This window comes from Grus americana, chromosome 4, assembly GCF_028858705.1.
Source record: "Grus americana isolate bGruAme1 chromosome 4, bGruAme1.mat, whole genome shotgun sequence".
In the NCBI taxonomy this organism is placed as follows: domain Eukaryota; kingdom Metazoa; phylum Chordata; class Aves; order Gruiformes; family Gruidae; genus Grus; species Grus americana.
Window position 1 is genome coordinate 28732827 of NC_072855.1, and position 13591 is coordinate 28746417.

At 37.4% G+C, this 13591-nt stretch overlaps 1 protein-coding gene across 1 annotated transcript in view; it reads right to left on the reverse strand.

The window, feature by feature from the left end:
- Positions 1-13591, reverse strand: part of CORIN (corin, serine peptidase) — a 158354-nt gene that overhangs the window by 136718 nt on the left and 8045 nt on the right. Inside the window, exon 2 of the mRNA XM_054823090.1 lies at positions 3759-3903. Within this exon, the coding sequence (XP_054679065.1) occupies positions 3759-3903 (145 nt within the window). The remainder of the gene's footprint in view (positions 1-3758; positions 3904-13591) is intronic.

Consider the following 13591-nt stretch of genomic DNA (forward strand, 5'->3'; position numbering starts at 1 on the left):
AAGAGGGTATGCTGCTTGCCTGAAAGGCAGTCTTATTTGATGTGGTCCTGCAATGTGATCATATGCCCAAAAGCTACATCTGGACTGTAAAAGTCTGACATACATGAAACCATTCTTTATGTGTGTCACAAGACTTGTTCTGAATTCTACAGAAAACAACAGACAAAGCATTAGTTGTGGATGGCTGTTAGCAGGAGGTGGTAGAAGACCACATGAGTTGAGGATACTGATGGGAAAGAATGGGAGGAATGAGACATCTACTATGGAATGCATTTATCACTATAAAATAGATGTAATTGATTTTCCTTTATGGAACTGTAAATATAAAGCATTTTGTTTTCCTAGATAAATAATTGCAATGGTAAGCAATTACGGTACAATCAAAAAAAATTTTAATGTGGTATAATGCTTACCAACCATGAAGGACTTTTTAAAAACAATGTTTCAAGTGGTTTATAATACCTCCTCTCTGCAAGGAAAAGAATGAGAGTGCCAGCGGTTTTTCATTCTTACAAACATGCGAATTTTCACTTTTGTAATGTTTGCATACTATTCATTACTTAAGGATTTTTTTTCAGTGTAAGCAAAATGGGACATAGACTACAGATTCTAACACAAGTTGAAGGTGATCTTACATCTCTCCATTTTAAAGAAAGATGTAGCTATTCAAGCCATGGATTCAGTTATTGGGGTTTTTTTTCTGGAAAGTAATGAAAATTTACTATACTACACTAACTATAATCCCCAGGAAAAAAAATTATGGACCAGACTTATTAGAAGGTTCTTGATGTCTATAGGTCAGATGAAATTGTAAGATATCAGTAATTTTAGTCATGTATAATTTAGCCTTTTCCTCCCCCTTCAAATTTATATTGCTGAGTTAAGTTTTCATGGTCAAGGTCTTGCATGTTAGGTCTCCAACAGTCCAAAGCAATCACCATTCCTAAGCCCTCCTGTCCTCTGATGTAACACAGGCAACAAAAAAATTATTACGGTCACGGTCTAAAGGCTAGACTTCCTGCATAGCAACTGGTACTGCCTCTACTTCAATGAGTGAAACAACATTCATTCATTACAAAGTTTTCTTCTACAGGTTGACAAGCATGCTATACTCCTGGTGAGAGACAGAAGAGTATGCAGGGCCAAAGAGTACTTAAGAGAAATCGAAGCTAAACAACTCAGCTTGGTATTTTCTTCTATGGACCATAAAGTCTCTTGTATCTTTAGTCAAAAAAATCTGTCTCTCTACTGATAATTTGCTTTGTCCTTTCTTTGTACACAGTTCTAACAAAATAACTTTTTCAAGGGCCTTGCATTTTGAATACTTTGATGGTAAATAATTTTTGAAAGGTTGATTAATGACACATTCTGAAAACAGGCCCCAATGACACACCTCAAGTATGATATTCTCTGTTACTACAGTATAACTGTTCTGCTCTACCTGTCTCCTTCCACCCATACCAACTTTTAAGTTTCTTCAACATCATACCTTGTAATGATGTGCAGGAAAGAAAACAGATGTAAGGAAAGTGAATAGGAAAATTCTATGGTGCATGTACACTTTTTCATGTGTATATGCCTCATTTACTTAAAAAATATTACAGAAGGAAAAGAATAATTACCTACACATTTACTATAGGAAACAAAACACTTTCTTGCAAAATATAAAAGGCCTAATTTTCTGATAAGTTCATTACCAAAGTCAAATCAAAAAAGTTCATAATGTTCTAAACAATATACTGGAGCTCTCTATTTATGTTCTAAGCAACAGTGAAAGATACTAGAATGACAACCACAGAATTTAACTCCTCCATTTCATGAAAAAATAAGAACCAAATTTCCTATATATCAAATAATTTGTGTTAGCCAGTTAGGACTATCAACTCATTTCTTACATTGTAAGTCATCATACCAATATTAGACCATAACAGAATTCAGTTATTATTGATCTGAAATTAATATGAACTACTATGCTGGACATAGTGTATTCTCAATAAATAGAACAGACTATATTATATTGCACACACTTTAAAGATGCCCACAGAATTTGTTCATTTAATTCCAGTCATCAGATATATTCATTTCTAGACTATCAATGCACATAAAATGAGAGCTGCTAACTGAGAGAGAAGAATACTAAATTATAATCATGCTAATTCCAAAGATGCTAAAGGGACCTTTGCCAATTTTAGACTTGGGTAATAACATCAAGCCTTATTCTTTACCCTACAGTAATTACATTGACTCAAGAGGAGACAGTCCTGATTTTTGCTACGTAAGTAGGATCAGAACAGGTCCCATTTCCCCAGAGGATTTCATACATTTTAATGAATGTTATGTCGATACATGCCTCAGAGGAGGAGATTGAGTAGAGCTGACGTAAATACATCTGCTTTTTTATCTGCTTTCTCACCAAAGAATGAAAATCTAGGGCAGAGGATATGAAAGATACAAATGGAATGCTAAACATAAGGAAAGTAAATTGATTGGCATCATATTTCCTAATTGCCAGACTTACTTGATCTTAATCCACTTCAGACTGTTCTTAGTTTAAAGATACATCCCAAGACTTACTTATCAATCATAACACTCACTAGCTTTGGGGTTTTTTTACTTCCCTAACTTAAGCTAAATGAAAAGAACAGGCCTACCACGTCTTGTTGCAAATCCTTTACAGACTGAATTGAGAAAACAGATTTAAGTTGTTTTGATTTTGACAGTGCTGAAAGTTCTATTGAGACGTGTTTAGTTTCTTCCTGTGCTTGCTAACTTTTTGATTGTATGATGTGTATTGAAGTTGGGGGTTTAGAACAGGAAAATAGATTTATACCTATATACCTCACACATTACTCAACTTGTTACAGATGTGCTTCTGAAGTACTTAAGGAAGCTCAACTAGAAAATATTCTTGTCAACAAAAAGCAAAAGAAGTAAAAATCCCAGAAACTCTCAGCACTGAAAGCAGAACAGATTATTTTTTTTACTTTTTTTTTTTCCACTGGAAAAGTAATGTTTTAACATAGCATTACTGTCTTTCTCATGTTGTAGTTGAAGCAGTTTAATGATATGTCAGCTTCTCTAAAGGTAACAAAGAGAAGGCTCTTTAAACAATTTTTGGTAATAAATTATTACTTTTTAATTCTGTAACAGACACAGAGATAGTTAACAGACTAAGCCATTATGAAATCTAATATACCTAGAACAAGTTTCCACAAAACATACTTGGGATTCTACCTTCATACATATTTCATATTTAGAAGAAATGAACACATTTTTCCTTAGTTAAACAGTAATATGTTGTAGGTTGTTCAGAAAGATTTGTGGCTACTTATAAATTAACTTTCACCTGAAAATAAAAATCAGATTTGCACATCAATGTGTGACATAAAGGGATAAATATTACATTCCACTGACAATGATCTAAAGTTCTAACATAAATATCTTTTTCTACTTGTAAAATGACTGCTGAAAGCCATCTACATACTATATGCTCAAGGTAGTGTGCTCCTCAAAAATCTACTTTGAGAAATTCAGAAAAGGTTTCCTCTTTGGTACCTTAAATACATTTTAAATATCTAAATCTAAATAGTAGATTTATTTCTTTGCAACAAACATCAGTAAGTCACTAGGTAGATTAGTTTGTTTGGTGATGTGCTAAGATATATCTTTAATGTCCACAATTACATCAGCACTTGAGAATCTAGTCTGGTTTAGTCTCCTTAATTAAAAATGTATCAATTTGCTCCATTAGCACTCACCTACAAATGTAAGCAGGATCACCAACAAAAGGATAAGGGCACAGATGCATGGAATCAGTATTAGGAGCAAAAGTCGAAGGAACTTGGCAGAAGCCAATTTCTGAGAACAACCATCCCCCATGTTATCCTCATCTGTTCCTAAGACCTGAAAAACACAAGATCACAGTTTTATCATTCTGGTGTCAAATTAGTAACTCCTCAGTTTTCAATAGCAGTCCTCCCCATTACACACAACAGCTATATGATTTAAATATATGCTGTAAATGGCTTTTGATTCTTAAAGAAGAGTTGTATGTAAACTTTCTTTTTGGTGGACAGCTTCGTGTAATCCATACAATTTCATTTAGTTCACCCAATATCCACAGACCTACAGCTTCACTGAAATTTCTAAACCTTACTGACAAACTGTAAGTTGGATAGGCATTTAATTTGAAAAAAATGTAAATTACATAATAAAACTATGCAATAAGGCTAAATACAGCTTATTTTATAATTAAAAATAATCGACTACTAATTATTCAAGAGCTCCATGTTCTTTATTTTATTAAGGAACTGAGCAACTATTATAATCTTTGTTTTAAGTGACAATAGAAGTGATAAGGACCGTTCCACTTATTATGCAGAATAATGCTGTCTCATTTTTAAGTACTTTACGAAATTATAACTTAGTATTCTGTACAGTATTCTGTAGAGTTTGCAACTAATATTTTCTGTTCTATAAATGGAATGTAAAGGAAAAGAGAAAAAATATTTTCTGAATTCAGTTGAACCGCACAAAGTACAAAAATTCAAACCTAAACATGTATTTAATGTATATATATTGTAAAACATAACTCCATTAAGACTATGATCTCATATACTGGAAAAATGTCATACTTTTTAAACAGAAACAAAATTCCAAATGAATACTTAATAGCAAGATTGAAACTGTTCTTATAAAGTTAATACATCTTTATTCAAAATTGACTAAAAATAGCTACAATTTTCCCTATGATAAGGTGAAAATGGATGATAGGATTATTAATTCCAGACAATGTCTTCCCAAAGGATGACTAATAGTTTATTCTCTTTGTCAGGAAGATCAATCACATTGAAGTTGGTCCTGAGAGGATGCAAGAGCGTAAATGCATCCATTACCCTGACAGCCTTTCGCCAAAGAGCCTCGAGAGACAGGTCTACAACATATATGTTATTAGTCTTGTAAATGCCAGTCGCTGTAGGTTATCCCTTTGGCTGACTCTGCTGTAAGTGCCTTTCTGTGAAGAACAGGTTACCAGACTGACTGGCACAAATGGAGGTTGAATTATTTCTTAAGGAATTGCTGCACAGAGACTTGATTTACACCCCCCAACCTCACTGCCCATTTTACTGCCTTGACTGAGAAGACTGTAGGCATCATTCTGCAATATCTCTTTTTCCAGCATGGCACAAAGACTATTTCTAAGGAAACTTTCCTTGCTGATAATATTAGAATTATCATCTATTTCTGATACCCCTGGTTACTAGACACTGTGCAGACAGCAGAAATTAAGAACACTGCATTGTGCAGCTTTTTATACCTTTTCTGACACTGCTAAGCATCACATGTTACTTGACCTCCTTGTGACCCATCCAGTGCAGTGTCTCATATGACTTTTTTTGCTTTTTTTTTTTCAGGATATCTCAGCTGAATTACTGCTCTTACCTGCAAGTAACACCTCAAATATCCAGGCACAGATAAAGATAAGGATTTAGGTGACTTTTAGGAACCTAAATCCAACTGACATTTAGACAATCCCTGCTTGGCTATGTAACTTCCACGCTTGCCTACATTTTCATATTAAAGTCTTCAAAGTCTGCCTGAAGTTTTGCTTCTGGTCATGCTGGAATATAGCAGCTTAGCAGCTACCCATGCCAGGCTTCCCTGAATTCCATAACCTTGGTTTGCACAGCCTGAATTAGGCCCCCTTGGGAGGTCTGAGCACAGGTAACAGAGGAATAGCACAGCCCTGTTATGAATACAGATCTCCCAAAACACAGCTGCCATAACTACTTTTGAAAAAAAATGCCCTTTCTAACAGTGCAGTGGTTACAGCGCTCCTGCAGGAAATGGGGCTGTTGAGTTCAATTCCCTCTTCAGACAGAATTAGTTAAAAATTAGATCTACAACTCAGTAGAGTATCACAACCACCTGAACATAGAGTCCTCCTGAATCAGAGCACACTATCTCTTGAAGTCATGATATTCTGTAAAAAAGAACATGGTTCTGCTGGGCCACATAATAGGGATCAGGACCATCACTACACAGCCCAATGATTAGGGCACTTGGGAGCTGACTGTCAGTTTCTTCAAGACAAACAAATGTAGAATCCAGCTCGTTTTCCTAAAGGAATGACTCCCAATCAAGATACACTTCTTGCAAATCCCAGGCAAAAGTGCCCAACTCTACCCAATGTAATACAAGGTAAATTCTGACCCATGACTCCACAAAGAGTTTGTCTTAGGAGTAAAAAAACTTATGTTATCAATAAACAACAAAATTGTATTCTCAAATAATTGAGAAAATACACAGAAATAGTATTAATCATCAAATTTTTTGACTCTTCTTGTTAGGAGGAGGTGATATTGACTATTTTGGAGGTACAGGAGATCTTAATCATCCCAAGCACAAGCGTATAACTGAGAACAGAGTTACCACCACCGTTGTACAGATGCCTCAGAGTTAACCTAGGAGAAACATTAAATGCATGCCAGTGAAAACAGTGAGTTTCTTATGTTCCTGTGCTTCTGTGAGAAATTTTTTTCTAAATTCTATTGGCATTGTGGATACTAGCTACTTTAGGCAAATGTTCCTACTAAAGGAGAACCTCAAACACCTTCTTTCTTGCCAACTCCTGAAAGCAACAATAAACTTCAATCTTTGCATTGACAACTTATTACCACAAATTCTAAAAGGGACTGTTGTATCCAAATTTGTTTTCAGTGATTGCTCAAGAAAAGAATGCTGGATTGTGAAAGACATGTTTCTCTAAACACCATGAATTGCTAGTTTTGTATAATAGCAAAGTAAATATTTATAAGCAACTACACAGCATGTTGTATTTTTCCCTTCTACAGGAAAAGACCTCATGAAAAACACTAAACCTATTTAAAATCATCATCGGTGACTCAGCAAGCATAAACTTAATTTTTCCTGTTTTCCAATTTTGCCAGTTTTCCATCACTTGAACATCTACATGGGGTTTTTTCCCATCAGTTTCTGTGGCGAATATGAAATAAAACTAGAGATAGTGCTAATGATTCCTATACCATTAATGAGGATTTAATAAAGCATCCTATTGTACTGGCTTGGGCTGAGCTGGAGTTAATTTTCCCCATAGCAGTCCTCCTAGTGCTATGCTGTGTATTGGTGGCCAGCAAGGTGTTGATAACACACCACTGTTTTGGCTACTGCTGAGCAGTGCTGGCACAGCACCAAGGCTGTCTCCAACACACACACACACACCCCCGCCCAGTAGGCTGGGGGTGGGCAAGATCTTGGGAGGGTACACAGCCAGGACAGCTGACCCAAACTGACCAAAGGAATATTCCATACCGTATGACATCTGCTCAGCAATAAAAGATAAGAGAAAGGAGGAGGAAGGGGGGGCATTCATTATTTGCAATGTTTTCCAGAGCAACCGCTACACATACTGAAGCCCTGCTTCCCGGGAAGTGGCCGGACATCGCCTGCTGATGGGAAGTAGAGAATAAATCTTTCAGGTTTGGGTTTTTTTTTTTCTTTGCTTCTGTGTGCAGCCTTTTGCTTTTGCTTTATTAAACTGCCTTTATCTTGACCCACAAGGTTTTTTCCATCTTATCTTATTATTCTCCTCTTCCTGTCCTGCTGAGGAGGGGAGTGACAGAGCAGCTTGGTGGGCACCTGGCATCCTGCCAGGGTCAACCCACCACACACCTGATACTGTTTCTTTTCCTCTTGCTACCAAATATTGCTGCACACAAAAAATATATGCACCAGGTTTAAGTGCTCTAGTATACCAATGGTATCTGCATAAACTTCAGACATTCACTGTCCTCTCAATTCTAATAATAATGGAAGAAAGGCATAAATAATGGAACTTCAGAGAAAAATGGGCCTGTAGAAGGAAACAGGGCTGCTACATGCTTATTCACTTGGCTCACTTCAAACTTCCAGGTTAGTGGCCAAGATAAGAAACCAGTCTCCCTCAACTGTCTCTGTAGTCAATAGTTTCTCTGAATCGTTCTCTAAGTCTGTAAGACAGAGGTACCTTGTAGATATACATTTATCTCCCTTTCCAAGGGAAGGGCAAGAAGACATAGAAGCAGAATCCTCAAGGGCAGACTGAAAGAAACCAACAATAAATGCTGGAGATTTTGGCATTAAATAGATTTAGGACAGCACCAGACCAAAACATATTCTCTATACTTGAAGAATACTGGTGCAAGTTCCCTTCCTACCACTGTTGTTAGAAAACTCAATTCAAGAAAGATGTTTATTTAAATACTATGTGCACTGTAGTTTGGAAATGTCAGGGTTTGGTTTTTAAGGCAACAAGTCATTTGCTTTTAATACAATCAGGTTTTGTATTAAACAAGAATATATTCAGAATACAGGATGCTTTAAAACATCAGATGATTTCTTCTGACACCTAAAAAATTCTGTCCCTAATGAAATGCCATCAACCACTGCTTACCTGAGTGCCATTTTTTCAGTAATGACTGCAGTAAAGCAAACACACCATGAAGCAGATGAAGGAAAGGCTGCGATGTTATTTACCTGGACTTCAGTAAAGCCTTTGATACAGTCTCCCACAGAATTCTCTTAGAGAAGCTGGTGGCTCATGGCTTAGACGGATGCAGCCTTCGCTGGGTAAAAAAACTGGCTGCAAGGCCGAGCCCAGAGAGTTGTGGTGAACGGAGTTAAATCCAGTTGGCGGCCGGTCACAGGCGGTGTTCCCCAGGGCTCAGTCTTGGGGCCAGTCTTGTTTAATATCTTTATCAATGATCTGCATGAGGGGATCGAGTGCACCCTCAGTAAGTTTGCAGATGACACTAAGTTGGGAGGGAGTGTTGATCTGCTTGAGGGCAAGAAGGCTCTGCAGGGGGATCTGAACAGGCTGGATCAATGGGCCGAGGCCAACTGTATGAGGTTTAACAAGGCCAAGTGTCGGGTCCTGCACTTCAGTCACAACAACCCCCGGCAATGCTACAGGCTTGAGGAAGAGTGGCTGGAAAGCTGCCTGGAGGAAAAGGACCTGGGTGTGCTGGTTGACAGCCAGCTGAATATGAGCCAGCAATGTTCCCAGGTTTGCATCAGGAATAGTGTGGCCACCAGGAGTAGGGAAGTGATCATCTCCCTTTACTTGGCTCTGGTGAGTCCACACCTCAAATACTGTGTTCAGTTTTGGGCCCCTCACTACAAGGAAGACATCAAGGTGCTGGAGTGTGTCCAGAGAAGGGCAAAGCAGCTGGTGAAGGGTCTGGAGCACAAGTCTTATGAGGAACGGCTGGGATTGTTTAGTCTGGAGGCTGAGAGGAGACCTTATTGTTCTCTACAACTACCTGAAAGGAAGTTGTAGTCAGGTGGGTGTTGGTCTCTTCTCCCAAGCAATTAGTGATAGGACAAGAGGAAAAGGCCTCAAATTGCTCTAGGGGAGGTTTAGGTTGGATATTAGGAAAAATTTCTTCACTGAAAGGGTGGTCAGGCATTGGAACAGGCTCCCCAGAGAGGTGGTGGAGTCATCATCCCTGGAGGTGTTCAAAAAGCATGTAGACATGGCACTTCGGGACATGGTCTAGTAGACATGGTGGTGTTGGGTTGACAGTTGGACTTGATGATCCTAGAGGTCTTTTCCAACCTTATAGATTCTATGATTCTATGATTCTAAGTAATTGTGAGCTAATTTCAGTGCAGATTTTAAAAAAATCCTAGGCTTATCTGGGACTGCCAGATCAGACTGCTCACAGTTGATTTTCTGAAACCACAGAGGCAGAAAAAAGTAAGATGGAAAAAAATACGGTCCCATCTGACTACAGAAAGACTAAAAATTCATTGGACTAAAATTCATGGCTTATCTTCTGCAAGATGTGGGGAGAATTTGATTTCATGGGTGTCATTTCAATAACATGCCTGTGATATTAAAGCACAGAAATGACAGATTACATTAAGGTTTATGGGTGAAAAGCCTATGGTAGCGTGCAATTTTCCTTTTAGACATAAAAAATATCTAAGTTACTTGTCTATAAAACAGCCTGAATTATAGTATAAGCACTTGATAAAAATATCTCCTGCTGTTGTCACCACAAACCTAACAGATGTTCTCCAAATAAAGAAATATCATTGGGGCTAACAGCCTACTGTCTGTATCTTCTGTGCATGATGGGTGTCTACAAAGAAATGTAGAAGACAACTGTTGGATCAGAAGCATCAATATATCTTGAGCAAGCCTTACACCAAAGTATGTAGTCTTTATGCTGGAAAAAAGTGGAAAGAACACAAGAAAGTTCTACCATGAAATGCAGAAAGAATGTCATTAGGGAGCAGTAAACAGGTGGCCTTGTAGAAGTCCTCATAATGCCATTAAGGAATGTGCTACCCAGCCAAGCAATAGTTCATGTATGGAAAATATTTTAGATTATGAAAACTATCTGCAGTTCTTTCCATATCTTTGATATTGTTCCTCTTCTAATGTTGAAGTAGTGCTCTGTTGTCAGCTCCTGTGATTTTATCAGCTGTCATGATGCTGGTCTTAAAGTTCTAGATACTGGATTCACATGACCATACCAGCCATTACAGCTTTCCCTTCCCTGTAAGGCAAGATGGTTCCCAGTTCTCATTTCTACAGAGCAAAAACTGATCATGTGAAGTGTTGAAGCTTAAACACACAACAGCATATATAAAGAAATTTAAACATACTTATTCTTACAGCCTCTTTTGGCCGACTCACAACATTCAAATGCCTGGGAGTGAGTAACAGAAGCTGCAAATGTTCTACATTTTTTATCAGTTTTGTCCTGTTCACATGAAAATTTGAGAGTCAGCAGTGCACTTCTATTTGATTACTTTATCATCCAAAAAATATAACACCATGCTTTAAATGTCACTGTAACAAGTAGAAAGTGTAAGATAAATCCTCCAAAGGTGCAGGCAAAGTCACGCACTGAAAACAGGAACAGGCAAAAAGTCACTGGAAAAAAGGTTTTGCATAATCTTTCATTTTCAGTGTTACAGCAATCAGCGAGCCAAACTGAAATGGACCAACTGAAGAATGAATGTTAAGGCAGCATAAGAAATTGGATATTAAGCAGCTTTTGTCAGCAAATACAAGTAATACTCACATTCCAGTGTACACAAATTTGAGAACAAAAATGCCATAGTTATTCTGAAAGGAAATAGTGCAATTTAGGGGGAAAAAAAACCCAAAACAACTTCATACAGCAAGGCAGTGAAAAAACCCCAAAACTAAACCTTTTTGTACAACCAGGCAGCAAGCATGAGAAGCATGTTATTATCACATGAATTGTTATTTGCACAATGAAATGCACTCGTTTTCCTGACAGTTCAAGTTCACTAATCCTGTAACTTCTCCCAGGAAATTCCATATCCTCAGACAAATTACAAATTGCTGACATAATTCATTCAAAGTTCATTTTGATGACCAGACCTCCTTTCCCATCCGTGAAATAAAATACTCAGATTTACTCCTATTTTAACCACTGAAATATAAACATATTGAGTCATCATACCAATCTGAAATACACAGTATCCCAGTAAGGGAGATGTCATATAAAGCTGGGTACGTCTTTCCAAAAGAAATATTTTGTTGGTGCTAGATGCCATGTCCAGCCAGATTCTTTCGGCTGAAGCAGAAACCTGAAACACATTTAACCTTCCTGACTTACATTTTCACTTAAAGTCTCAAACACATAGATAACTGGAACACCACAGTTGTGTTTGGATTTTGACTCAGCAAACTCACCAGTGGATTCCATGTATCTAGTGTGATACCAATAACTGCTCTCACCTCATTTAAAATGAGAATTAGACACACCATTTAGCCATCATATAAGGTCAGTACTGATCACTCTTCGAAATTTGAATTAGTAGAGAGGGAAAAAAAGGATATTTAGCACTACTAGAGAACAGAAGTATCACCTCTTCACAATAGCAATGTATTTGAATCTCTTCCTTTTGCAAAAGAAGCGCTGCTGAATAATGATTCCACTTTGGCATAAATGTTAATCATTTACATACTTACTTATACATTGTACATATTTGCAATTACTTAGAATTTCAGTGATGTAAACTTGCAACTACAACAATGGATGCTTCCCATATTTACAATGGAACTTTGTTGAATTTTCAAGAACATTCACATTAAGAAATAGTTCAGCTGATGGCAAACTTACTACGATTCTAAGCTCTCTCTTCTTTATTACTAACAGCTGGTGGCAAAGATGTGTGATGTGCCATGCCTCATAAGCTGAGCAACATTTAGTAAACATATGGAAGATATCAAAGATTTTTCAAAAACTGAAGTGTCTATGGAAGACATTCATTTTAAGAACTAGACTATGGTTAGCATTATCTGATATTTCTCAATACCAGAACATGAACATCCATTCAGTCTACCTCAGCAGGGAGTGGGAAACTGTTTCGGAGAAATCAATCTTTAATTAATGTAGAGTTTATGCTTTTGGGGGTTATTAGTTTTCTTTAAGTTTCCAGGGCTTGCAAAAATTACTCATGAAAGTTTCAACAGTGCCATGCTGTTTTTCTGAACACACCCAGAGACCACACTAATGCCTTCCTGACTACCCAGATGTTCACTGCATTGAGGTTTGCTAAGCAAGTACAGCAGTAATGCCAGGTCTCTGGCTATACATTGCTGAGAATCACAAAGCAACAGGCAGAGGAGTAACAAAGTACTTGCTTCAGGTTCCTGCTTTGCTGGGAATTCAGTAAGCAGATGTCTGCACAAGAGCCATTAGCACCAGAAAGCAAAATTGGAAACCATAAAAAAAACTGCCAAAAAAAAAATCTTAAGTGGCCTAATTTGTGACAATAAAAAGATTTTGAAAAAATACTTTGAGGGGGTGGAGGGATACAGTTAGAGGAAGATCTCCTCTTAAAAGCAGCTTTTAAGCCTGGAAAACTAGAAGGGACAAAAAGAAATCCTGCCTGCCCTGTGGCTCCCATTCAGTGTATCAATCACCGCCTGTGTAGAAATCCCATCAGAAGCCCCATTCCACACAGGGCAACTAGACCTCATAACTGGACATACCTTTTTTTCCCCCCCTATTAATGGCCGATCAGTAGGCTTAGCTTTCTGAATTTGAAGGTGACCAATACGTCATATACGTGCCATGCCCATTGCTGATTATACAATTACTTAACCTACTTAAAATCAGAAGCTTTCAATGGCATGAATTGGATGCTAAACTGGAATGCAAGCTAAACAAATGACAGGAATCTTCTTAGAAGCATTTGTCTCCTTATGTTTCATGCATTTGTTACACATTTTTCTCTAAAATGTATAGATTATTCTTACACTATAAATGTCTGCCTAAAAGAAAATAAAATTTTGGATTTGAATGTGTAATGTTAACTTTACTGACTTTTTTCTGATTTGTGAATAAAAAGATACTAACCCTTGGACCCAGGATAAGAGCAGCAGCAATATTGAACAAAGGAAAGGACATGGTTTAGCGTGAAAGCAAAGCTTCATCTGTTCAGCATAGCTGGATATTTATTTGTCCTCTTCCCAAAGATGAAAATGGATTTACACAATGTCTCACAGGTTGATAACCTACTACCTATAAAATTTAGAGGT